The sequence below is a fragment of the Odontesthes bonariensis genome, chromosome 8, assembly GCF_027942865.1.
Source record: "Odontesthes bonariensis isolate fOdoBon6 chromosome 8, fOdoBon6.hap1, whole genome shotgun sequence".
Lineage (NCBI taxonomy): Eukaryota > Metazoa > Chordata > Actinopteri > Atheriniformes > Atherinopsidae > Odontesthes > Odontesthes bonariensis.
Window position 1 is genome coordinate 35,688,187 of NC_134513.1, and position 27,114 is coordinate 35,715,300.

General features: G+C 43.6%; 1 protein-coding gene across 1 annotated transcript; it reads right to left on the minus strand.

The window, feature by feature from the left end:
* Positions 1-3,528: 3,528 nt before the first annotated feature.
* LOC142385634 (shaker-related potassium channel tsha2) lies at positions 3,529-26,651 on the minus strand. The gene is made up of 2 exons (XM_075472320.1): positions 23,371-26,651; positions 3,529-9,454 (listed from the first exon to the last, which is right to left on the minus strand). The coding sequence occupies exon 1, from the start codon at positions 26,649-26,651 to the stop codon at positions 25,209-25,211; it is 1,443 nt and encodes a 480-aa protein (XP_075328435.1). The 3' UTR covers positions 3,529-9,454; positions 23,371-25,208.
* Positions 26,652-27,114: the final 463 nt, after the last annotated feature.

Below are 27,114 nucleotides of genomic sequence, written 5' to 3' on the forward strand. Positions count from 1 at the left end.
GGGCGGTACCTCATGGAGCACGGCGTTACGCTGATTGGACAGTGACAAAGGGGCGGTACCTCATGGAGCACGGCCTTACGCTGATTGGACAGTGACAAAGGGGCGGTACCTCATGGAGCACAGCCTTACGCTGATTGGACAGTGACAAAGGGGCGGTACCTCATGGAGCACGGCCTTGCGCTGATTGGACAGTGACAAAGGGGCGGTACCTCATGGGGCACGGCCTTACGCTGATTGGACAGTGACAAAGGGGCGGTACCTCATGGGGCACGGCCTTACGCTGATTGGACAGTGACAAAGGGGCGGTACCTCATGGAGCACGGCCTTACGCTGATTGGACAGTGACAAAGGGGCGGTACCTCATGGAGCACGGCCTTACGCTGATTGGACAGTGACAAAGGGGCGGTACCTCATGGAGCACGGCCTTGCGCTGATTGGACAGTGACAAAGGGGCGGTACCTCATGGGGTACGGCCTTATGCTGATTGGATTCCCCTGACTGATTTGTGGGTTGACGCAAGTCAGGGGAGTCTCAAAATCCACACACAAATGCAGCGAAGTCCACAGACCAGAAGCAGTTTGTAAATCAAGTTATATTTGTGTATGCATCAGAAATACATTTGTGAATCTTGTCCTGCGCATTTGTGAATATTGAGACTGATTTAGCTCCATACTAAGATGACTCTATCTTCAAATTTCACACCCATTTGACACCCAAAGCTGTCCAGTATATAATGAATTTTAAACCACATAACTTTTGCCCCACTTGTTTGTCACTATAAGAACTTGTGTGTTGCTTCGTGTCACTGCATGCATGCTGGCTGCCCAACGTGCCGCTGATCAGTTGTGTCAAACTCGTTGGATGGCTTACTGCTGGGTATAACCTATGCAAAGATTTTTCTTGGGCTTTTCAAGACTTTTTACTCATTTTGAATGTCTCGTGGTTGCTTTTTCTACATTATATCTACAGAATTGTGAGTCACAGCTGACCATCGAGATACAATGCAGAGCTACAGTGCTTGTGATGGCTTGTAAACACAAATCTTTTTTGGTCATGAAAATAGTAATAAAATTACTGTCTGATGCAAAAGTAAAGTGGTGTAAAATTCCCTATGACGCTCACTTGAGCTGGTGTTCTGACTAGTGTAGCTCCCCAAAAGAAATGCTTTGATCCTCAGCATCAGGGTACAATGTGGAGCTGCAGTGAACACGGATGCTGTTCAGTTCAGAAAATACACACAGTGTAAAGTGATTTCTATCAAACCACTTTTAGCGTTAGCTCTCCTCTCAGAATAGCTTCTGATTCTCATAACTCAGGGTCTGAAGATTCTTTTCATAGCAGAGTTAACTTTATATCTTAGTAAACTATAGATATTCTAATGCAGAAATGTATTGATTTCACAGATCTGTTAGCTACCTGTCCACCTTTCTAGTTTCTGTTGACTTGTATTATCAATCAGCATTTGAAAATTTTTACAAACAAAACTCTGCTGAGGTTACTCTGAATTAACCATTCAATGTTGGCAGCTGCTGCCAACGTCTCCATGTTTGTTCAATGATGGTAAGTTGTTACGACTGTGCATAGCTAGTTAGCAAACACCAGCTAACATCCACACCTTCTTAGGCTAAAGAATTTAAAGCCAGTTTTTAAAAGAAAATGTACTTAATAAGCTTAACTTATTCTACTTGTTGTTATTGTCTTTAATTTTATATATGTTTTGCTTTTTTGTCTCTTTTTTTGTGCATTTATTTCCCTAATAATGCTCTGTGTTATTTATGTTGATTTACCTCAAGTTTTATCTCCTGTATTTTCTTTCCTATGATTTTATTGTTTTTATTACTTGCATTCAAATGTTCTTTTCCAGGGTGCGAAAATCTGAAAATTTATTTTCAAATCTTTCGTAAACAGCTTTTCATTTTTAAAGCATCTTTTAGCATCTGTTGCCCCTCAGAAGCTAATAGGTGTTAAATGGCTGAAATTGGTAGCTTAGTCTGAGAGGTTCAATGTTCAATGTGATATTTATTAAAGCAACACTATGTAACATTTATACCTTAAAATAACAGCTTGAAAAGAATTGTGCGGCTAGAATGAGTTTTAATATTACGATTGGCCTGTCTCCTGTGCCCTTCGGGGGTCTGAGTTGGAAAAACTGCGCTATGTAACTTTGCTGGACCGGCCCGGGAGCTGAGCGGAAGTACTTCGACTTGCTTTCTGGCACACCTACCGCAAAAACAAATAGACCCCTCTCACGCTCCCAGGTACATTTGATTACTCTTACCTTCTCGGTCGACATAGCTTGCACCTTCTGACTCCTCGCCGGTTCGTCAACAAACGTGAAACGTGAAAGCGAAAGGGTGTTGTATTTACGACAGTGTAACCGTACATTACCTCCAAGCCTGTAGGGGGAGTTCCAGAGTGGGCTTTTTGAGAAGTTACATTGTATTGCTTTAAGTTTTTTTTTTTTAATAATTCAAATATTGAGCGCTAACTCTAACTCATAAATACTAACTTGTTGCATATGTTCAACAAAAATGAGGTAATACCGGTGAGCACAGTTAATTATTTATTAAACATAAGTGGTAGAAACATAAAGCGTTAGCTTTGATAAACATAATGCCATATTGTACAGATCATTTACAACATTGCAGCACATAAAAGAGAAAGAAAAGGCCACATTAAACATTGTCACAACTAGGATTCAGAATGACTCTGTTGTGCATATACAGTATGTACGATCTTAAGCCATACATACTGTATATTACATTATGAAAAGCTTGTTTTTCTTCTGTTTAATTTATACCTGTCTTACAGCAACACACACATATCAAGTTAACAAAAATAAAATTTGTTATTGGAGATTTTTATCACTGAGGACACAAGTTGATATTTTGCAGACATGTTTTTTTTCCTCAGTTGTTTTAGCAGGACTCAGAAGCAGAGAAACATTATGATATATTAGAAACATCATGATACATCAGATACATCAGAAACATCCTGATACATCAGAAACATCCTGATACATTGGATACATCAGAAACATCCTGATACATCAGAAACATCCTGATACATCAGAACACCCTGATACATTGGATACATCAGAAACATCCTGATACATCAGAAACATCCTGATACATCAGATACATCAGAAACATCCTGATACATCAGAAACATCCTGATACATTGGATACATCAGAAACATCCTGATACATGAGAAACATCCTGATACATGAGAAACATCCTGATACATTGGATACATCAGAAACATCCTGATACATCAGAAACATCCTGATACATCAGAACACCCTGATACATTGGATACATCGGAAACATCCTGATACATCAGAAACATCCTGATACATCAGAAACATCCTGATACATCAGAACACCCTGATACATTGGATACATCGGAAACATCCTGATACATCAGAAACATCCTGATACATCGGAAACATCATGATACATCATGATACATCATGATACATCAAATACATCCTGATACATCAAATACATCCTGATACATCAGATACATCAGATACATCCTGATACATCGGAAACATCCAGATACATCATGATACATCATGATACATCATGATACATCAGCAACATACTGATACATCGGAAACATCCTGATACATACACACAGTTGAGTAAAGTAAATAAAAATAGAACCAGCCTCTTATATATGGAATCACACTGAAGTTTTTACACTCATGCCTGTACGAGTCTAGGATTTTTTAGCACAACACAGTATAACATCATTATCAGATAACAGAACAAATGGAGGATGCAGTTTAATATAAAGTCCACGTTGTTGACACGTCTGACCTCATTTTGTCAGTTTGTCACCTCAATGGAAACCTTGGAAATCTATTTTCTGTGTTAAAACTTTAGCCACTTTTGGAATTCTTCAATGATAATTTAATTTAACAGGAAAAATACATACTCAGCTGTTATAGTGAACGTACCGAAATGCAGACAGTGAAACACATACATTCTGGAAGGGGAATACTTGACATGGTATAACCAGAGCGTTTATGTATTTTGTAAACAAAGTATTGCAGCAAACTGTTTTTGACACAATTTGGTGGTCGTGAGCTTTAAAAAAACATTGTCCATGAACTAAAATGCATAAAATGATTAGGCTGCTAATAATTTTCAGTCCTAGAATCCCAGTTTTACAGCTCACTGATAACTTTGTGTAACCTTCTCACAGCCCAAACTATGCTTTTTCAAACTTTATTCTTCTTCTAAAAAGAAATCTTTACCAGACCTCTGGGCTCCAAATGATAAAAAAATAAATCCTCTAATATGACTTTAATAAGACTTTTGTCCTCTCTGAGGTTCTACAGTATTTTACTTTTTTCATCATTAGTTCTCTCAAAATACTAACCAGAAAGACTTCTTACTGTACATTCAAGACATTAATCTACAATACATTATTTCTATGTACAACCAGTCAGTTGTATCCCTACAGTGCTAATATAAATACACAATTCCTTCCTCTATAGTAATACAGATGCATTTCAAAGGGTTTTGAACTAATTCAGCTTATGATTAAGGCACTATAAACTTTATATGCACAGATATGAGCAACACAACAAATTACATTTGCTGATGATATTGTACTTTGAATGCATTATTGCTTCTTGATGAATAACTGCAGGTACAACATCATTCTTATGAATATCTGCTGGTTTTTCTGTCCACAGTGCATTCCACAACACAACATTTCAACAAACTTAACTTGCCTTCAGACACCACTGTTCTTATCATGTTGGTGAGAAACTTGGATGAAAACAGAGGAAAAGGTTTGAGTTTAGTTTCAGAGAAAATATGTTCCCTTCAAGCACTTCCTGGTACTTTTATGCAAGCTTTGAAATATCAGTGTCTACATTGTGTATGAAATAAGACTTTCATGATATGAGATGTCACGGCTGTCAAATAACTTGTTCTTTTTCCTTTAAGTCTTAAAGTAACATTTTGTTTGTTTGTGAATCCTAATCCACTGCCCTGGAGCACCCCCGGTTCACCACGTTGGTTTTCTGCCCCACTACATTGTTTTTGTTTCACTTTACATTTTTGTGGGCTATTAATTTCTTCTTTGTTGCCTCTTCAACATGGCAAAGAAATTAATGTGCATGGCTGCAGAGTTGGCTGGAGGATGTGTGGGTCAGGGTTTGGCATCCCTAATCTGTGATTATTAATCATATCTGAACTCCTACTTTGGGTTTAGAAAACAAAAGCACCTTGATTAGCGTTCAGGAAAATGGTGATTTTGGTCAAATGAAAACATGTCACCTTCTCTATTAAACCTTCAGTGACGATTCCCATTTGTTTCAACCAGCTGTATTTTCCAATAGTTTTCCTGTTATGTCTCTACGGGTGATGCTAACCTCGCACTTCACATTAGAGTTAGATCATAAGTTAAATCATTGGGGTTGGGACCTCACTATGGGTCATGAGATGCCAGGTAGGATGTGGACTCTCCAGAAGCCAAATCAATTTAAACAATTTATACAAAGAGCTGGTTTTTGCTGTAACAGTATAAGATGAAAGCAGACGTTAATGGATAGGAATGGTTTGGTTGTTGGTGTTCTCATCACGCCTTTCTTTCAATCGGCTTTATTGGTGAAGGTTTTCTTTAACCTGCAGTGGTCGGGGTAGCAGGGCTCTGCCACTGGGATTTTTCTGGTTCCAATTTTAAAAGTTTGGGAACCCCTGTTTAAATTTCAATCTGGAAGAAAATACAAAGGAATAACCTTGGAAGCACATTTAAAATTTCAGGCAGAGTCACTGTAAAGTCTCCAAATGTGTGCAACTCATCTTCCTTCAGCTTATATCTGATAACATGACGCTCAGCATCTGACTACGTTCGTCACCACATCAACATTCAACGTCGAGCTAGATGATGATGTAGATGTTCAGCACCGTTGATTTGGCTCTGCACTCTTAAAGGAAGGAAGGATGTGAGTCCACCAGCGCTTCCTCCACAGAACCAGAGTTCAAGACCCATCTCACATAACATTTTCTACAATCTAGTAATTCTTTTTTATTCTTACATTCTCTAACCATGGATTGTGACACTATTACAGTTTAGATAATGTGACAAACCTACCTGTCAAACATTTTCCTTTTGGATATCGATCAGGGCATACAAGCTAGCTGACCTAATCACCACTTTAGCGGGAAATACAGCAGGTTAAAATAAACAGTCAGTTCTGGCATGTTTCTGGCACCTTCCAATCGAAATTTAATGGTAGGTGCCAGAAATGGATGATTCACAAAATAAATGACGTATAATAATGATAGAGAGGCCGACAATTTGACTGTTTATTTAATGATCGTGACGAGATGTCCAATACGGAAGGCCCTATCTGCCAATGTAAAAAAAGATCATGTAAATAATTATTTCAATATTTTAAGTTATGACATTTCTGTCACTATATTTTCATCCTAATTAAATTCTATCTAAAACTTTGAGGAACTACTTTCACCTTCTGTTGGCTTGAAGGTTAACATTGGTGGAAATGGGCTTCCATAGCTGAACTATGTCAACATGTTGAAATAATTGCTCACCAAAAAAAGAGCTTCTCCAAAAGACTGTCAGCAGTGTACTTTGTACCAGCTATTAAGATCCCCGTCCTTTAAAAATGTTCCCTTTTATTTATTGTCATACTTTCTAGCCCCAAGTGCCACTGAGGACAATTTATTTCCTGTTTTTGAGACGGACATCAAATCTGTTCCCCTGCATGACACTTGTGATGGGCCACAGGATGATGGTAACTCAGAACAAAACAAACCCCCATCAGTTTAAATCCAAGCTTAGCTTTTCAGTGACTCACAGACACACACAGGAAACAGAAAACACATCTGCATGTGTGAAACGGATCAAACGGATTGATCAGGATCAAAGATTTATTTTATCAAAAATAGATCACAGTTAAAGATTGTCAAAATAAACATGGCATCAAGAAGTAAAAATCCAAACCAGAGGAAATCATAATGCTTTTTCTTTCCACTCTGAAGTTCCAACATTACTGGACTCTGTTTGTGAATGAGAGTGATTTGGTGCTGAGCCTGAACTGGAGTCTGCAGTTGATACTAAAGGATGAAAACATGAAAGTGGCTGCTGCATGTGGTGAACAGCAGCGATAGCTAAGCATGTGGAACTGTGACCGGAGTGACTTTAGTCTTTAGTCACCGGGACTCTGCTGCACTTGCAGGGGAAATACTGCATACTAATTGCATATACAGTATGCAGAACACATTAATCATCAGTCACAGCTCATCAGTGCCTCGGTTAAACAAAACTCCCTCGGCTGTTTTTTTGCTTTAGCAAAGAAGAATTCTAACAAGACAAAGCTGCAGAGTGGCTGCATCACCATGATGATCTACAGTCCAGCAATTTGGGAAACATATTCGTCATCTTCCCCAGAGTCAGAGCCCAACATATGACCAGTCCACCAGCTGGAGTACTGAAGCCCAGCTGCACCGTGTTTTTACCAAACCATGAGCTGAGCAGTGCTAATTAGTTTGTTTAGATTTTATAGCCTCTGTCGAGCTCCGGTTAGCCAACAAGCTACTGAGCAGCACAAGAGTCAGAACCATTGATGTGATCGTTTAAACGTGTCCAGGAATGAGATAGTTTAGTCCATCGGCAGTAAGTGGAAACTGCTCAGCAAAGCTGCAGAAGAATGTGTTTAATGAGATGATTAAAAGCACCAATGGAACAAAGGAAAATTGTGATTAATTTGGTGCTTTTGTCAGCCATGACATTTATTTCTGAACACAGTTTATCTGCGAAGCTAAGCTGATTTTGCATTTAACTTTTAAATAGATACAAAGTGTTTCACTTCTCCCATATATGCGACTGTAATCCAATTTTCCATTTCTATTCAGATGAATGCACAACTGTACACTTCATGTATTTATCACTTTCAAGCTTATTTCTGTTTAAAATGTTTCAGTTCAGGAGTTTTTCCCATCTGGATCATTTCAACAGCAGCAGCTCTGATGCTAACTGCTGCTAAAACCAGACTACAGGACATCTAAAGGCTTCACCCATGGCTCAAAACCTTTTGATGGAACTGATACTCTCATGAAAACAACATGATTTCCAATGAATACGAGAAACAATACTCTTTTGGGGAATAAGCACCACCTGCAGCTAATCCCAATGTACCAGCTCCCAAAGTAGAAAAAATAACAGTGGAAAGCAATGAAGGTCCATATTTGAACTTCACCTCTTTAAAAGTTTAGCTTCTGACTCTGGGAAACCAGAAGAAAAGTTTCCTTTCACCAGTTCTACACCTAAAAGTCCCATTAAAACTGCAGGACTGCATCATGCCAGCGTGAGCAGACAGTGGAGCTCACTGTCTGAGACCAGCAGCACGTTATTGCCCTTCAAATCAACAATCACATTCCAGCTCATGCACTTAAAAATCCACAAATAAGTTAGCAAAATGTGCAAAAAAGGCTGTTTCACTCAGGCTGGATGACATCTGATTTGTTTATGTCAGTATTGGCTTAACATGTGAATATGTTCAACTCTACCTCAGATGTTTATTGTTCTGACTGGTTCCTCTAAGGTATTAATTGGCAGTTTAGAGAGCGTTTGGGTTCACTGAACTTCAGGTGTTATGCCGTAATGCAGTGACACCGACGTCTCTCAGGTGTTAAAGCTTCAGTCGTTAATGAGCGGACCCTGAGGTAGATGGTATTGATACAACAGATATACAGCATTCTGATCAGAAAGCCAGCCAGAAACATTCAGATAATCAGATGTCTGTGATGTATGCATTTCTTTTTTTTCTCCTCCCCTTTTCCTGCACCAACATTCTTCACGTGGGGGCAGACATTTCTATGGAAGCTGCTTTGTTTTTACCAAGGCAAAAATCAACAAAAAGAAATCCAAACACATTCGCAAAAATGTTAAAAATCTACAAAATAATTCACCAAGTTAACCAATTCCTCTTCATATAAAACATATACAGTATGATACTTTAAAAAATAGAGATTTAGCCACTAAGTTCATCTGTGAAACGGAAATATTTCGTACTATCGATGAGCTGTTGATGTTGTTCCCATATCTTCTTCTGTGCACATGCTCTACTTTCCAAGCATGCTGTTAAATGATTTGGTTTTATTATGAAATGCAATGTTCAGACGGGACTCACAGGTTCTTTCCTCTAAAGCAACAGGACCTATTCGTGGATATGCAGGACTCCGCCGACATGTCGCACATGTATGTAGCAGGTGATTCAAGTAAGGTTGGTGTCGTACCTCAGAGTCTTTACCGTTGTTCGGCCCTGTGTGAAAGCAGTCGGGCGTTGTTGTAAGGGAAAGGTGTGTTTCCTGGGACAGCTTTCATCCAGGGTTTGCTGTATCTCACCTTCATCAGAGGAGCAGAGGAGGGGCAGCAGGGGGGTCCTACTCTGACGGTTTGATCTCTTCACTGCAAGGAAAAGAAAAAAAAGAGGCAGTAGTTTAATACAAAGCGGTAGATATCAACAGCTCTTTCATCATGCCTGCATGTTACTTTTCACTTTCAGCTCAAAGTCATCCTGAACTCTGTTTGTGTGAGACCGAAGGAGCCTGGCTCTGAGGTTAGAGGTGCAGGTACAGTTTCTACGCTTTGCATCATATTTAGTGGCCTCACACAGCAGATGCACACACCTCCGGTCCTTTCTTTGGGTTATGTTGCATCCAGGTGTCATTTTTCCATGTCAGTATCATTATTCCGTCTCTTTTTGATTGACTTGGTGCTTCTTTTCAATGTTTGTGTGATTTGTTTATTCTAAATATGAAACCTAAAGATTTACCCACACCCACATCCCATCTCCAAAGGATATTCAAATCCACCTAATGCCACAATGGGATTGTGTGACCAGATTATTGTCCCCACAACATGAGTAATACAAGTGCACACACTCAAGGCCGTCCTCCATCACCCCATGGAGGCTCATGCTGAAGCAGCAGAGCCGAGGGCAGGAAGTAGCACACCAAACACACCAAAATAAGGATTTCTACAAGCAGTCCACTGTGGAGGGGGAATCTTCAGGTATGACTTTCTGTGAGGTTCCACCTAATGAGAACCCAACAAATCCTCATCTGTCCCACACACGTTTATATGTTCCATTTAGGTCATTTTCCTCTCTGTCAGATAGATGTCAGCAGGGTTGAGAAATCATCCTTTTCAATTAGTAATCCCTGCACTCAATTTCTGGAAATGATCTCAAACCGCTGATCTGAATTATTCAATTCATTCGTTCAAATGATTCATCGCTGGAGTGACTCACTTGTGTTCCACAGCCAAAAGCTGAAGTAAAGCCACTAATCTGAAACTCTGAACAGAACAAAGCTGCAGTAAATCTGAGGAAGGGAGCTAATAAACAAACTCTTATGGAATTAAATGTTCATTAAGGCAACAATCGCTCAACAGAAAAGACTTTTCAGATTGAAAGTAATGATTACTGAGAAGCTTTTAGGATCAGGCTGAAGTTCCGGTAACCTCCCACATGAGAGCAACAGCTGGCATTTTGTGGTTATCTTTTCTGAACATTTAAAGGTGATTTAAATTCTTCCATTTTGCACTTATTTGTGCTGATTTCGCATCTATTTTGAAGCACTTCTGTTGTTCTGCTGCTGTGGACACAGAAGACGTTATCAGGACGCAGTCAGAAATGTTACTGACGGAGGCTCAGGACCGTTGCCAAACTGAACTGATGACCAAGAGAAAAGTGCAGAAAGCTTCTCCAGACAGAAATGGAAGTGGAACCAGTGGAAGCATGCAGCCAGTGAGCTGGGCTGTAAACAGCAGCGGAGGAACCAGCTGTGTTCTGCTTGTCATTTGTAAAGTAATCCAGTAAACTGCTCTCTGTTTAGTCGAGCTTCACTTCACTCCAGCACATTCTGCAAGGTATAATCAGCTGGCATCTTTAAGCATGACTGCACATTGTCCATGTAGTAAGCACTGGAAACACTGTTCTCCAGGAAGAGAAGGCATAAAGATGTCAAGTAGTGATCAATATGAAGGAAATGAGGATGTTTCTGGAACATCAACAGCATTTCAACTTCGCTTTGTCACCAAAAGGACAAGTTTTAAGTTGATGTTCAGGTTGAAATAATGCCCAATAACACAGGTTTTACAGACATTACTCACAAATACATTTTATGTGATTCTCCTTCTTTTCCATATGACTGATGACTGATCTCCAGTTTGTCCACAAATGGGTTTAAAACAATGTTTCTCAGAGAAAGACTGGAAGGGATCTGCATATTTCTCCCTCTGCAGAGCAGAATATCATGAAAGCATTCAGGGAATCTGGAGGAGTTTCAGTGTAAAGGACGAGGGAGCAAGCCTAAGCTGGACCCCCGTGACCTCTGACCCCTCAGATGGCGCTGCATCAAGAACCCTCATTCATCAGCAGCTGATAGAAGCACACGGACAAGGGATTACTGTGGGAAACCTTTGTCCAGCACTACGATCCAGAGTTCCATTCACAGACTTTACTGTGCAGAGAAGAAGCCTGATGTTAGCCTGGTCCAGAGGCGGCGTCCACTTCTCTGGGCTCGGAGGCGTCTGGGATGGAGCGTCCACTTCTCTGGGCTCGGAGGCGTCTGGGATGGAGCGTCCACTTCTCTGGGCTCGGAGGCGTCTGGGATGGAGCGTCACACGGTGGAAACGTGTGCTGTGGTCAGAGCCATCAGTGTTCCAGATCTTTGTTGGAAGAAACGGAGCAAAGAGCCAAAGGAGCATCCAGCCTGCTGTCAGCAAGCAGTCCCTGCAGCCAGGCTCTGGGATGGGAGGGGCTTGGATCAGGGCCCCAATGAGCAAAGCTCATTTCCACTTCTGTGATGGCAGCATTGATGCAGAAAAGCTCACAGAGTGGGAGAAGGAAACGTCACAGAGCGGGAGAAGGTTCTCTGTCCTGACTTTTATGGGACGTGTTGCAGGTCTGAGATGCAGAAATGATGTTTGTTAACAGATTAAATGAAGCTGATGAGACACACAACAGGGAACATGTTCACTTCAGACTGTCTGTAATGGTATAAATCGACTTTTTCTAATTTATAGTTGTTGAACAGAGAACATCATTCTGGGTATCTTTATATGTATGTGTGTGTGACTCGTGGGTTTGTGGTTCGGCGGATGTGTAAAGTGGTGTTTTTTCACTTTCCTCATTTTAATCTGTTTTTTTTATCTAATATTATTGACTATGTAAAAAACTTTGCAATGTTTTTTTGTCTGAAAAGTGCTCGAAAAATAAAGTGATTGAGTGATTGATTATAATCATGAATAACTTCACTCCTGCAGGAGGAGCTGCAGTATGACACTCCAGCAGAAAATAGTGACTGCAGCCAGTCAGAGTGCAGTATCTGCAGTTTCCATGGTAACATCTGAGAGCCAGTAAGTGGCTGTGGTCACCTGCCTCTGTTTAAAAGTACACATGACGGTTTTTATGGTTAATAATTTGTAAACCTGCTTGATTGATGTGGAAAAGTCCCTAAATGCTTGCTCAGAATGTGTATTTAGGGTGTTTGACCTCCTCTGGTTTGAAGGACAACATCTAAAGCTCCTTTCAGAGCTCTCAGAATGTCTGCGGGATGTTTTCCTTCAGCAGGGGGCGCTGCAGAGAGCTGAGGTTAACCCCTTTGGGACTTACAGCAGCGGTGTAAACAATCTTAAACCCTTCAGCGTGATGTTATGTGGATATAGTGATCCCGTCGCCGTGGAAACAGGAGCTCAGCAGCTGCTGTCACTGATAGTTTAAGGCCCCCGTGCCTGTAATTCATCGAGGGTCTTTAAATAACGGCAACCTTCGACCTAAATGAACATGTCACATGACACGTGTGATAAACTGACACTTTTTGGGCACAGACCCTCTGCTGACATCAGGGCTCATCATTCATCTCAGACTGAAACAGACGTTAGATTAAAAGCACACAGATGTTTTCTTTAGTTTGAGTTTCACCCTGAACACTGAGTCCTTACTAGCCTAGCAAGCCAGACCCGTACAGCAAAAAGCTGTACAGGGGTCTAGTGACGCTGGATAGCAGTGTGGGCGGGATAAACGGCTGTCTGTCAAGTTCAACGCCACGCAATAGGATGGCGCAACAACCAATCAGAGCGATGAAGAAGTTTTACGTAGTCAACGCGACGGAATGTACATTGTGGTCAGTAGTCTATGGCCTGAAAAGCTGATTTCTCTTAAAGCTATGGTAGGTAATCCTAGAGAGCTAGCAAGAGAGCTAGCAAGATTCGAAAGTGTCCCCTCCTCTAAGCTCCACCCCCCCCTCCCCATTCCGTCAGTGCGTCATCCAAAGCCGGTAGAACCGCATGCGCACACGGAGCAGGGAGCCGACAGAGGGGGGCGTAGGCAGAAAGCAGAGGCATCTGATTGGTTTTTGTAGGCGCTCCAATCCGAGATCAGCGGGACGCTGATCTCGGATTGGTCAGCTTTTTCTCAGTCCTGCAGCTGCCACAGAGGTCTGATTATTTTCGTCCCTTTTTCTAAATACATCTTGTATAGATTTCTCTCAGGACAGACGGACCATTTCACCCAGTATTACAAAATGTGTTTCTGAACAGGATTACCAACCATGCCTTTAAGCTCTAAACTCTGTAAACTTTAGCAACATTTGAAACATTTTCAGGCGAGAAAGTAGTCGTTTAGACCCCCAAGGTGTTGAAAATCTGACAAAATACCGGCTATTTACAATTTTGTTCCCACGAATTCGGCGCTGCTAAAGCTAGCCGCAGTGAGTAACGCACTTCCGGTTTGCCGTTTTGACTGCTCTCGTCCCGTTAAAGGAATTTGACCGTTCAAATGCCTTACCGGAGAGTTTTGTCAGCTCTGAGACGAAGATCGGCCCGCTGTCTTTGGTACATCATGCTCGCAATTGACTGGGGATTGCTCTCAGGTGTAAGTTTACTTTATTTCCCTATAAATCTAAAGAGAGGTTTTTTTTTTAACCTCTCTCTGGAACTACACACTGAAACGTCGCACCTCTGTCGTCACTAGGTAGCCCGGCCTCCGACCCCGCTCCTCACGATTTGATTGGCTCGATTAAGTTTTGATTTGGAACCTTGCAAAACGACCACAAGTGACTAGACTAGCCCCGGAGCAAATTCCATTTGCGGCCTGCCACTTTTTCAGGGCTCACACCTCTGTCTGTTCACATGGTGTCTATCTGTAAAAGGGAACTGAGGGTGTATCACCTTAATGGGGTGTTTGCTCAGCTGTAACTCAGCTTTAAGGGGAAACTTAAAAGGAAGTTACAGTGGGAACACTAAGGAGACCTTTGGGAGAAGTTGATATTGACATTATTATTATGATTAACCTTTCTTAATATAAAGGTTATTTTGGTAGTGGTGGCCTTTATTTCAAAGCAGGTGGATAGGAAATGTGGCCTCGGCCTCTACACATGGGGCACCTGTTCACTCTGAGCCACATGAATGAATCTGAAACAAAGATGACTCTTTAAAGGCGTTTAAAGCACATGCTGTCTCCTCAGGTTGGACGCTGGGCCTCCCATAGCTCGCTCTCTTGGGTTTATGCAGCTGTTCTTGCCACCCCCCTCCTTCCTGCAGATCTGTGTCCTTCAGAAACAAAAGTTTTTCTATTTGCTGCAGAGATTTGTTTCTTTGAACCTGTACTGAGTTGGAGAAACAGCTTTTAAAGATGCTGCGCTCTTTGGGATAGGCTCCAGAACTGCCTGCATCTTAAAGCTGCCGTCGGCAACTTTTTTTTAGTCATATTAGCTTGAACTGTCATGGGATTCTGGAAGTAGAATATTAAATAGGCTGTTTAGTAAAAATCCTGAATTCTGTAGCTCCCTCTGAAGCCTGTAATCGTGCTTGCAAAAATCGAGCGCTCCCAGCTGTTTTTAAAGGAATGGTTCGGCGTAAAATGATAATTTGAGCATCACATGGTCATGCCACATAATTTATATGGGTGATGAGCCTTTCTCCGAAAGACCGCGGCATTCCGAAGTTGGCTATTTTGAAGTGTTTTGTTAGAAACGCAGCCAATGCAACTGTACTGGGCCAATTTGGAAAATATAAGAAATCGGTTGTTTTTCCGCGATAAACAAGCTCAAAAGCGCTACATACTTCAGCTGTGTCATAACAAAGGCCTCATCAAGCAAACCGAGGCACAGAGAAGTTCATCGGACCACACAGCCTTTCACTGGCTTGTGTTTTCACCGGTTGTCGTACCACCATGTACCTCCAGTACGCGACCGAGCAGAAGCGCCCACTGACGCTTGCTCCGCACATCTCTGTTGTTCCTCCCGTTCCCGCAACTCCTCGTCTGTATATTCGGGCTCAAACAAGTATGGTTGGCCTTCAAACGCAAATGGCTCGTCTTCAAAAAAATTATGGTCGTCTTCTGCCATATTTGCGTCTCAGCCTCCCTTTGATAACTTGAAGCAGGAGTTGGAACTACCGGTGATGCCTCAAAAAACACTAGCCAGTGAAAGGCTGTGTGGTCCGATGAACTTCTCTGTGCCTCGGTTTGCTTGACGAGGCCTTTGTTATGACACAGCTGAAGTATGTAGCGCTTTTCAGCTTGTTTATCGCGGAAAAACAACCGATTTCTTATATTTTCCAAATTGGCCCCGTACAGTTGCATTGGCTGCGTTTCTAACAAAACACTTCAAAATAGCCAACTTCGGAATGCCGCGGTCTTTCGGAGAAAGGCTCATCACCCATATAAATTATGTGGCATGACCATGTGATGCTCAAATGATCATTTTACGCCGAACCATTCCTTTAACCAATCACGTTAGGTTTATTATTTATCTATTATCTGAGCAGAACAGTCACCAACCACGTCTTCCATGCTGAGCGTGAGTCTGCCCCCAGCTTGTGTGCGCGCACACTGGTGTGAACTCACGTGCACAACCTCGTTCACAGAGGGGGAGGGAGCTGAAAGTTGTATCAGTTCGAATTTTACGACTTTAGACTCGAAATTTTGAAAACCTGCCGACGGCAGCTTTAAAGAGCTTGTCTAAGTTAACTCATTAAAACATGCAGATTTTAAACATCTGCATGCAGACATGTGACTCTAACTGTTATCATGGTTACCCCCATTTATGGGGACGGCTGTGATCACTTGATGAGGAAATAGTCAGATGGCTTTTCCTTTCATTTGTAATATTTAGTTGTTCTTTTCACTTGATGCATACATGCCGTCGCCTTGTTTGTGTGTATTGTTGCCACTAAGCTATCTTTAAAATCTAGAATAAAGTTTTATTTCATGCTTAATTACAGGTGGCGCCTCTGCTGCCCAACAGGTGGAAAACTCGCAGGTGAGTCTGCTGATTTGGTCTGGTTGTATTGTAAAAATACAAACTTATCTTTGTTCGTTACTCCAAATTTTACGGGGCATCTTTGGTTCCCTTCATTTTTGTAGCAACGCAGCAAATTTAGCATTCAGTCACTTGACTGAAAGGCTACCAGGAAATGCTTTAGGTCAAGTAGATACTAGAGCGCCCTCTGCTGGATCTTAAGGCAAACTATTTCAGTCTGATGCAACGATCTGAGGCACCTGCACCTGCTTTTTATTTGAGCAGGGTACTGACATGCAAAGTTTCCCAACATTCAACTGAAAGCTCAGTTTTGGAAGAATATGGACTCTGCCCCCTACGTAGACACTCAGATCTACGTGTCACTGACGGCAGGAGAACACGGGCCTGTAGATACATTGTGTCGCTGCATCGAACAGATCAGTGTGTGGATGCAAAACAATTTCCTCCAGCTAAACTCAGACAAAACTGAAATCATTGTCTGTGGCCCACAGAAACAAAGAGAAAGTGTTATCAGTCACCTTGAGAATCTCTCTCTAAAACCTAATAATAAGGTCAGAAATCTCGGGGTAATATTGGACTCAGACCTGAACTTTAACAGCCACATTAAATCTGTAACATCAGCAGCTTTTTACCATCTAAAAAACATTGCCAGAATCAAAGGAATAGTGTCCAAACCAGACTTTGAGAGACTGATCCATGCGTTTGTCTCCAGCAGGTTAGACTGCTGTAACGGCCTGCTCACTGGGCTCTCTAAACGGGCTGTAAGACAGCTGCAGTACATCCAGAACGCTGCTGCTCGAGTCCTGACTAGAACCAGGAAATACGACCATATTAGTCCAGTGCTCAGGTCTCTGCACTGGCTTCCTGTCGCTCAGAGAATAGACTTTAAAACAGCTCTGCTTGTGTACAAGTCTCTTCATGGTCAAGCACCAAAGTACATCTCTGACATGTTAGAGCCATATGAACCAACTCGGGCTCTGAGAACCTCAGGGAGGGGTCTCCTGCTGGTGCCCAGAGTCAGGACTAAACAAGCTGAGGCTGCGTTTCAGTTTTATGCTCCTAACATCTGGAACAGTCTTCCAGAAGATGTGAGACAGGCCTCAACTCTGACAATGTTTAAATCCAGGCTGAAAACAGTTCTGTTTAGCTGTGCATATGACACCTGAAAGTGTTTTATCTGCACTCTTCACCTTTTAATTAATTAATGATTATTTTAATGGGTTTTAAATTTCTTTCTTTTTTAATTTCTTTCTTTTATTTTTTTTATTCCTTTTTAATGGTTTTATTGCCTTCTTGTGATTTTATGTAGCTGTAAAGCACTTTGAATTGCCCTGTGTATGAATTGTGCTCTATAAATAAAATTGCCTTGCCTTGCCTTGCCTTGCCTTGCCTTGCCTTCACTTAGGAAATGAATTTCTTTTCGGATGTAGGAAGGCTTGACTGCAGCACTTTTCAACTCATTTTAGCACTTTTGTGGTTCAATTTGACAGAAAATAAGCATGGAAAGAACAACGCTAGCATCTGAGCCTGTGCATACATGTTGCATATGTCACAGCTTTTGGTTATTTCAGCTCCAGTCTTGGCTGAACACTGTCCAGTTTTCAGATCAGCGTGTTCAGAATGGACTAATGAGTTTGACTGTTGAGCCGGTAGTTTGTTGGCCTGTTTACTGCTTCATCTGCCCAACTTCCTGCCACGCAGCGCTGCAGAAACCAGAAACCTGCACAAACGTGCAAATCAGTCGGCCTTGTTGCTTGTTTTTGTCTGTTTTTATTGGATTTCCGGAGCTTTCAGCCACCTTTCCTCTGCTGTCATGAAGGATGATGTGAGCAGATGGATCGATAATAAACACAAACCACATAAACCTGAGGTGTGTCCACCATGAGATGTGTTCTCATGACAAACTGGTCTTAGTACCACACAGATTGTCTGATTTCAGGTTTAATCTGAGCCTCCTGCATCATTTGTCTAACTCCTGCCGTCTCCTCCATCTTTACCTCCACGCTGCTGCTTTGTTTGTCGGTAGCACGGGGGTGTCGGGTGAAACTCTTCAGGACAGATTCCCTCAGCAGTGACAGCGATGCGAACAGTAGCTGTCAGAGTGAAACTCTGCAGCAGTGTCATCCGAGGGGAGACCTGTTTACCTCCCCCTGCACCGGCTGCCTCCATACGTTCACCCAGGAGCAGCAGCGGGGGGTCCACTGGAGGAGGGTTTGACTGAAAAGCCCCCGGGGGGCAGGCACAGTTAGTGCAATGCTTGTTGGAGCTGTCATGTGTCCGGCTGTCAGGGTGACATGAGATGCCGGCTTACGTAAGACGGTCACACGACATGATTTCCTTTGCTGAACATCGCCTTCATCTCAGCGCGCACACGAGCACAAAGGAAGGAATAAAAGGGCAAGCTGGCATCCTGCCAGCGTGACCAGCAGTGTGATATCATCATTGCATCATCACATTGTGTTAGTATCAGTTTAGATCGGCCTGTGCAGCCACTGCAGTCATCTTCCATCTCTGTGTGATTTGTTGGGGATTATTTGGTACTTTGAAGCCCGTTCTGGTGATTTTATGTCTCTTTTTCTTCTGATGGTGAAGATGAAATGTGCTTTTCATTCAGTTTGCCAATAACTCTGTCGAAATGTAGGTGTATAAAATCAGTCAAATGATTGGTTTACTGATTTACTTTACAGATGTTTGGCTTGTATCAGGTGTGCGGTTCTGTTCTGAGGTGCTTTACAGATGTTTGGCTTGTATCAGGTGTGCGGTTCTGTTCTGAGGTGCTTTACAGATGTTTGGCTTGTATCAGGTGTGCGGTTCTGTTCTGAGGTGCTTTACAGATGTTTGGCTCGTATTAGGTGTGCGGTTCCGTTCTGAGGTGCTTTACAGATGTTTGGCTCGTATCAGGTGTGCGGTTCTGTTCTGAGGTGCTTTACAGATGTTTGGCTTGTATCAGGTGTGCGGTTCTGTTCTGAGGTGCTTTACAGATGTTTGGCTTGTATCAGGTGTGCGGTTCTGTTCTGAGGTGCTTTACAGATGTTTGGCTTGTATCAGGTGTGCGGTTCTGTTCTGAGGTGCTTTACAGATGTTTGGCTTGTATCAGGTGTGGGGTTCTGTTCTGAGGTGCTTTACAGATGTTTGGCTTGTATCAGGTGTGCGGTTCTGTTCTGAGGTGCTTTACAGATGTTTGGCTCGTATCAGGTGTGCGGTTCTGTTCTGAGGTGCTTTACAGATGTTTGGCTTGTATCAGGTGTGCGGTTCCGTTCTGAGGTGCTTTACAGATGTTTGGCTTGTATCGGGTGTGCGGTTCTGTTCTGAGGTGCTTTACAGATGTTTGGCTTGTATCGGGTGTGCGGTTCTGTTCTGAGGTGCTTTACAGATGTTTGGCTTGTATCAGGTGTGCGGTTCTGTTCTGAGGTGCTTTACAGATGTTTGGCTTGTATCAGGTGTGCGGTACAGATGTTTGGCTTGTATCAGGTGTCGGGTTCTGTTCTGAGGTGCTTTACAGATGTTTGGCTTGTATCAGGTGTCGGGTTCTGTTCTGAGGTGCTTTACAGATGTTTGGCTTGTATCAGGTGTGCGGTTCTGTTCTGAGGTGCTTTACAGATGTTTGGCTTGTATCAGGTGTGTGGTACAGATGTTTGGCTTGTATCAGGTGTGCGGTTCTGTTCTGAGGTGCTTTACAGATGTTTGGCTTGTATCGGGTGTGCGGTTTTGTTCTGAGGTGCTTTACAGATGTTTGGCTTGTATCGGGTGTGCGGTTCTGTTCTGAGGTGCTTTACAGATGTTTGGCTTGTATCAGGTGTGCGGTTCTGTTCTGAGGTGCTTTACAGATGTTTGGCTTGTATCAGGTGTGCGGTTCTGTTCTGAGGTGCTTTACAGATGTTTGGGTCGTATCGGGTGTGCGGTTTTGTTCTGAGGTGCTTTACAGATGTTTGGCTTGTATCAGGTGTGCGGTTCTGTTCTGAGGTGCTTTACAGATGTTTGGCTTGTATCAGGTGTGCGGTTCTGTTCTGAGGTGCTTTACAGATGTTTGGGTCGTATCGGGTGTGCGGTTTTGTTCTGAGGTGCTTTACAGATGTTTGGCTTGTATCAGGTGTGCGGTACAGATGTTTGGCTTGTATCAGGTGTGCGGTTCTGTTCTGAGGTGCTTTACAGATGTTTGGCTTGTATCAGGTGTGCGGTTCTGTTCTGAGGTGCTTTACAGATGTTTGGCTTGTATCGGGTGTGCGGTTCTGTTCTGAGGTGCTTTACAGATGTTTGGCTTGTATCGGGTGTGCGGTTCTGTTCTGAGGTGCTTTACAGATGTTTGGCTTGTATCGGGTGTGCGGTTCTGTTCTGAGGTGCTTTACAGATGTTTGGCTTGTATCGGGTGTGCGGTTCTGTTCTGAGGTGCTTTACAGATGTTTGGCTTGTATCAGGTGTGCGGTTCTGTTCTGAGGTGCTTTACAGATGTTTGGCTTGTATCGGGTGTGCGGTTCTGTTCTGAGGTGCTTTACAGATGTTTGGCTTGTATCAGGTGTGCGGTTCTGTTCTGAGGTGCTTTACAGATGTTTGGCTTGTATCAGGTGTGCGGTTCTGTTCTGAGGTGCTTTACAGATGTTTGGCTTGTATCAGGTGTGGGGTTCTGTTCTGAGGTGCTTTACAGATGTTTGGCTTGTATCAGGTGTGGGGTTCTGTTCTGAGGTGCTTTACAGATGTTTGGCTTGTATCAGGTGTGCGGTTTTGTTCTGAGGTGCTTTACAGATGTTTGGCTTGTATCGGGTGTGCGGTTCTGTTCTGAGGTGCTTTACAGATGTTTGGCTTGTATCAGGTGTGCGGTTCCGTTCTGAGGTGCTTTACAGATGTTTGGCTCGTATCAGGTGTGCGGTTCTGTTCTGAGGTGCTTTACAGATGTTTGGCTTGTATCAGGTGTGCGGTTCTGTTCTGAGGTGCTTTACAGATGTTTGGCTTGTATCAGGTGTGCGGTTCTGTTCTGAGGTGCTTTACAGATGTTTGGCTTGTATCAGGTGTGCGGTTCTGTTCTGAGGTGCTTTACAGATGTTTGGCTTGTATCAGGTGTCGGGTTCTGTTCTGAGGTGCTTTACAGATGTTTGGCTTGTATCGGGTGTGCGGTTCTGTTCTGAGGTGCTTTACAGATGTTTGGCTTGTATCAGGTGTGCGGTTCTGTTCTGAGGTGCTTTACAGATGTTTGGCTTGTATTAGGTGTGCGGTTCTGTTCTGAGGTACTTTACAGATGTTTGGGTTGTATTAAGTGTGTGGTTTTTCATCATTGAGCTGAACCTCGGCAGTAATCTGAGGACATCTTTCTGGGAAATCAACTGACGGTTTTCTCTCCTCTGTGATAAAGAAATGTGTTAAATCATTTCTCTGAGAAACAGAAACGAACAGGTTTACACTGACGCCCACCATTTGACGCATTAAGTCTCACAGTTGTTGCACACACAGGGAGGATGCAGGGAAGTTCCAGTGTCCTGACAGCGGCTCAGAGCAGCTGCTGCCTCCTGCAGGACAGTAGTGGCACTACACGTGTGTTGGATCGGTCACAACCTTGTTTGTTACGCTTTCTCATCAGATTTTTGATTCTGCTGTAAATAAAACATCAGAAACTTTAAAGACTCAGATTCTACAGCCTCCTGAGTCTCATCTAAGAAGGTGTACGGTGGTCTGGGGTGGTCTGGGGTTGTCTTTGAGGCTGCTTGGTGTGTCTGAGGTCATCATGCAATCTGAAATCTGTTGGTTTCCTTAGCTAGGAAATTGTTTTTGAATTGGCTCTATATGAACCAATTGGATTATTTTATGAATAATTATGATTACAATTAATTGAATTCCAATTGGCTTGAATTGGACTTTATTATCTAAGTGCCTTGAAGGAACATTTGTTGTATTTGGCGCTATATATATAAAAATGAATTGAATTGAATTGAATCGTGTACTAAGCACTGTGTGTGTGTTTCTTCTTTTGTGGCCATTTTGTGACTCTGTGGTCAGTTTCTGTCTGGTTGAGGTTGTCTCTCTGGAAAACAATTTCAAAATGACGCAGAGTCTCCTCGAGGTCACCATGCTGTTGTTCTGAGGGTCTTTGGGATCATTCATCAGTTATTTCTGCATTTGTTTTGCACAACTTTTTGGGAATTGGAAATCAGAGTGATCTTGAAGGTTTGTGTTGAGTCTTTTTATTAGATCTGATTGTGGTAATTCTGAAGTTTTTTGTTTCAATTTAGAACTTCTTCACTCTTGTTTTGTATCTCTTGGGAGTGTTTTTTTAGTTCTATCTTCACTTTATGACAGCTCTGTGTCATGTTTACCTCGTTTTCATGTCTCTGGGGGGGTTAATGTATGCGTCCATGGAAGCTGCACCACCTGTAGTGATCTTTTTAGGTGTTTATGGTCACTTTGTGTCTGCTTCTTGTCACTTTTAAGTCAGGTTTCCTGTGATTTCCTGAAGTTAAAAATCTGCAGGGATTTCTCAAAGCTGGATTTGATGGAGTCAAATCTTTACGCCTGTGTTGGGTGAAAACTTGACAGAATGTACCTTTGTTTTAATAATGATGACGACTTAATTCAGAAATTAACCCACAAAAGGAAACCGTAGAGCAGTGCGAACATTTAGAACACGACCAGTACTGATTCCTGTGCTCTATTTTAAGAGGCAAAGAATCTTTGTCTCAGATTCTCAGGATGTTTTGGTTTTTTTTTTGCTCCGGTTTCAGGACAATAAAGTTCAGTTTGAAGCATCTCTAACTTGAATTTGTGTCTCAGTCATTAGAGCTGCTCTTCATGATGACAGGACGCCACAGCTGAGCTGGAAACTCTTTGCTCTCAGCAGCAAAGACTCACAGTAACACACGTGAGGAGTCACATGATCTTTTCAGGGTGTTCTGCTGCCACCAAGTGGACAAAGTAGGAAGCTGCCCTCTGACTCACAAACGTCTTAAAACCCAACACTTATCAGTACCAGAGAAGCTGTGTCAGTGCGGCTGATTCTACAAAATAAATCACGTTTCATATGTTGCCTGGCAGTGACAACGCAGCCTAACTGAACTGTGGAGGTTTACTCACCTCTGACTGGGCCAGAATCTGCTGCTCATCTGAGCTGAAGAGTCATCCGTCAGAGGATAATCCACCAACAGGAGCTTCACGCCCTCACAGTGACGCATCCATGGGAACATAATAATTCCATCAGTTTGTGAGAGACCCCTTCCCTGCTCTGTTCCAGCAGGTGTGAAGGTCCCTGGAGTCCAGGTGAGGGAGGCGCTGCAGTCTCACAGAGCTCAGACACAGCAGGTGATCAGCTTCAGATGTTTCAGCTTCAGAGTCCGTCAGTGTGTATTTTACAGATGAACCGTTCAGACTTTCCAAGAAACTTCAGCCACCAGGAAGCAAAAATATGCAGGATCACTTCAACTTTTCACACCTCCATCGCTGAAGCTGAAACACAGCTGGATTTAGAACATCTGCATATCTTTGTGGGGTCTTTGTTCACTCTCTGGATTCTGAGGATTCACATTTGATTTTCTGTGCAATTTCACTGAAAACTGAGATTCGAGGTTCATCTCAGCAGAACTTAAAGCTTTTTTTTCTCATCTTCATTTTTAAAATTTCATGGCTGAATTTTAGACTTTATCCTGATACTGAACTGTTTAAACACACTGAAATAGGTTTGATTTAAGATTAAAAAGCTCTATGATTTAAGAGCTGATTATTTTACTTTTATAAGCATACAGAATACATTTTAATTTTGGCCCTTTTTTGTTGCCATACTTAATGGTGTTTGTTCATTTGTTCACTGTTTAATGCACAACAATGGTTCATTCTTTTCCTCCTCTTATATATTAGTGTCTGTATGTTTTATCACAGGTCGAGCTCTAAAACATCAAAACTTCTATCTTTAGCATCAATAAGCCATTAAAGTTGAAGCTTTTAATGCTTTTCTTTAATCAGACTAAGTTTTGTTTTTCTGTTATTCTAAGAAAATAATCAGTATTTTTCCCTAGAAGCTGGGGAGGTTGTGATCATTTTAAAAGTTTAAAGGACCATAATTCAGCCATGTTGTCAGCAGGTCAAACGGTGAACATCTGAGGTTCTGTTGGCCGCAGAGGGAACGCTTCAGCTGGAGAAATCCAACAACATGGAGGCTTCCACAACATGGTGGTGCTGTGGCCTCCACAGTCTCACCCTGCGTTCTCTCATTCCTGTGGCAGACAATAAGGAAAAGTCTGGAAGGTTGCTATAGAAACTGCATCTGCTGAAGACGCGCGCCATCCACACGGTGGTGCTGTAGGTTCGGAGAAGCTGGGCCTGATCTCAAAACGCTTCCACAGGCAGGTACAGCAGTACTGCGCTGTGCCCTGCGATCTGTCTTATAGGCTATTTACACAGAGGACTGTTTCAAACGATTAGAGACGAACTGGAAATAGATCTATGCTCACTGATTCCCCCAGCTGCCTGCGCATCATGTGATGCACCGCTGAGCTGCATCCAGGGGGAACAGGTGTGTGAGTGAGACCACAACAGCCCCCTCCTGCATCGCTCAGCATCTTTAGATGGATTTGGTCCTGCGCTGAGTCTCTGCTGAAGACAGAAAAGTTAAAGTAAACCTGAAACCTGGATTTCTAGAGCAAAAAACGCGTTGACTAAAATTTAAAAAAAAAAGCAACCACCACCATAAAGTGCTATGCTGATCATTCCTAAGCTTTCTCCTGACTCATGGCGCGTAATGGAAGACTGGGTCGGTGGGTGTGCATGTGAATTCTTAAATCCCATCCTCTGGTTATGATTTGAATGATTCCCTCTGATGGCAGAAAAAAAAGGAGCTCCAGTCCAAACTCAAAGCAGAGCGCAGGTGTTCGCGCTCTGGGGTTCCCTCCGCGCGCAGCTGCCGCGTCTTCCCGGCGCGCTCACACGTCGGTGAGCTTGCCGGTGTAGGCTTTGTGGGGGCTGCAGTTGGTGTATTTGATGGAGTCCGCGTCGTCGCCGTCCAGGTAGTCAGACTTGGACAGGGACGGCTTGCTCTCGCTCTTCTTGAACTCTCCAAACTGCGGCTGCTGCTGGCCGCAGGTCACGTGCGTGTACTGGAACTGCTCCTCGTGCTCCGTCTCCCGGTGGTAGAAGTAGTTGAAGTTGGACACGATGACCGGCACCGGGAGTGCGATGGTTAGCACCCCCGCGATGGCGCACAGGGAGCCCACGATTTTGCCCCCGATTGTGACCGGACACATGTCCCCGTAGCCCACTGTTGTCATGGAAACCACCGCCCACCAAAACGCGTCCGGGATGCTACTGAAGCCTGAGTGCGGGTCGTCGGTCTCGGCGAAGTACACCGCGCTGGAGAAGAGGATGACTCCAATGAAGAGGAAGAAGATGAGCAGCCCCAGCTCCCGCATGCTGGCCTGCAGCGTCTTCCCCAGGATCTGCAGCCCCTTGGAGTGCCTGGACAGCTTGAAGATCCGGAAGACCCGGACCAGGCGGATGACCCTCAGGATGGCCAGAGACATGGCCTGCTGCCCGTTGCCCTGGTGCTCCGCCAGCTCCAGCCCCAGCGTGATGAAGTATGGCATGATGGCCACGATGTCGATGGTGTTCATGATGTTCTTGAAGAAAGCGGGTTTGCTCGGGCAGGCGAGGAACCGGACCAGCAGCTCGAAAGAGAACCAGATGATGCAGAGCGTCTCCACGATGAAGAACGGGTCTGTGAACGGGTTCGGCTTCTTTGCGCGCGCGGTTCCGTTCACGGCTGGCAGGTCGTCATACGTTCTCATGTCCTCTCTGAACTCTGGTAAAGTCTCCAAGCAGAAAATCACGATGGAGATGAGGATGACCAGAACAGAAACTATCGCGATGCCCCTGGCGGGGCCGGAGCTCTCCGGGTACTCGAACAGGAGCCAAACCTGCCGCTGGAACTCGTTTTCAGGCAACGGTCGCTCTTCCTCCTTAATAAAGCCTTCATCCTCCTTGAAATTCTCAATCACCTCTTCCCCCAATTCATAGAATTTGATCTCCTCCATGAAAATGTCCACCGGCACGTTGACGGGTCTCCGGAGCCGCCCTCCGGACTGGTAGTAGTAGAGGATGGCATCGAAGCTGGGTCGGTTCCTGTCGAAGAAGTACTCGTTCCTCAGCGGGTCAAAGAAGCGCATCCTTTTGCGGGGGTCACCCAGCAGGGTGGTGGGGAACTGGGCGAGCGTCTTCAGCTGCGTCTCGAAGCGCAGCCCGGAGATGTTGATGACCACCCGCTCGCAGCACTCCTGGTTCTCGGCTCGCTCCGGGTCGTACACATCCTGGGCTGACAGCGCGGCCAGTGCCACAGTCTCATCCAGGTTCTCCGCGGGCACCACTGTCATCTTTCAGCCCCCCCCCCCACCCCAGTTGAGGGCAACGCTTCCCGCACCTCAGTCCTCACTGTTCCCCCTCCGACACCTCTGCGCGTCTTTGGGAACCAGCTGAGCCTTTCCGCGTGTCTTTCTCCTTTTTTTTTTAATTTGTGTTGGCGGCGTCACGTCTGTGGGTGGGCTGGTTCTGTTGGCATGTTTGTGCCCCCACCTCTCCACGCTCACCTTTCCCGTCCACGCGCCGCTGTAGTCTGGACTATCTGCTCAGCTGTCACATTCGCTGCATTTTAAACAGGCTTGCCCTCCCCGAGCTGACGCGTGTGTACGCTCTCTCACTGAGGGGGAAATAAAAACACACACGCACGCACATATGCTCAGGATTAATCTGATACAGCTATTCAGAGATAAACATGCTAAAAAAACAAAAAAAATCGTTTTATGGGGAGATGTCAGGATTTGGAAGGCGGAAAGTCTC

Bases quoted from the DNA above. Each gene is read 5' to 3' on its own strand.
- LOC142385634 (XM_075472320.1), bottom strand. From the start codon at position 26,651: ATGACAGTGGTGCCCGCGGAGAACCTGGATGAGACTGTGGCACTGGCC.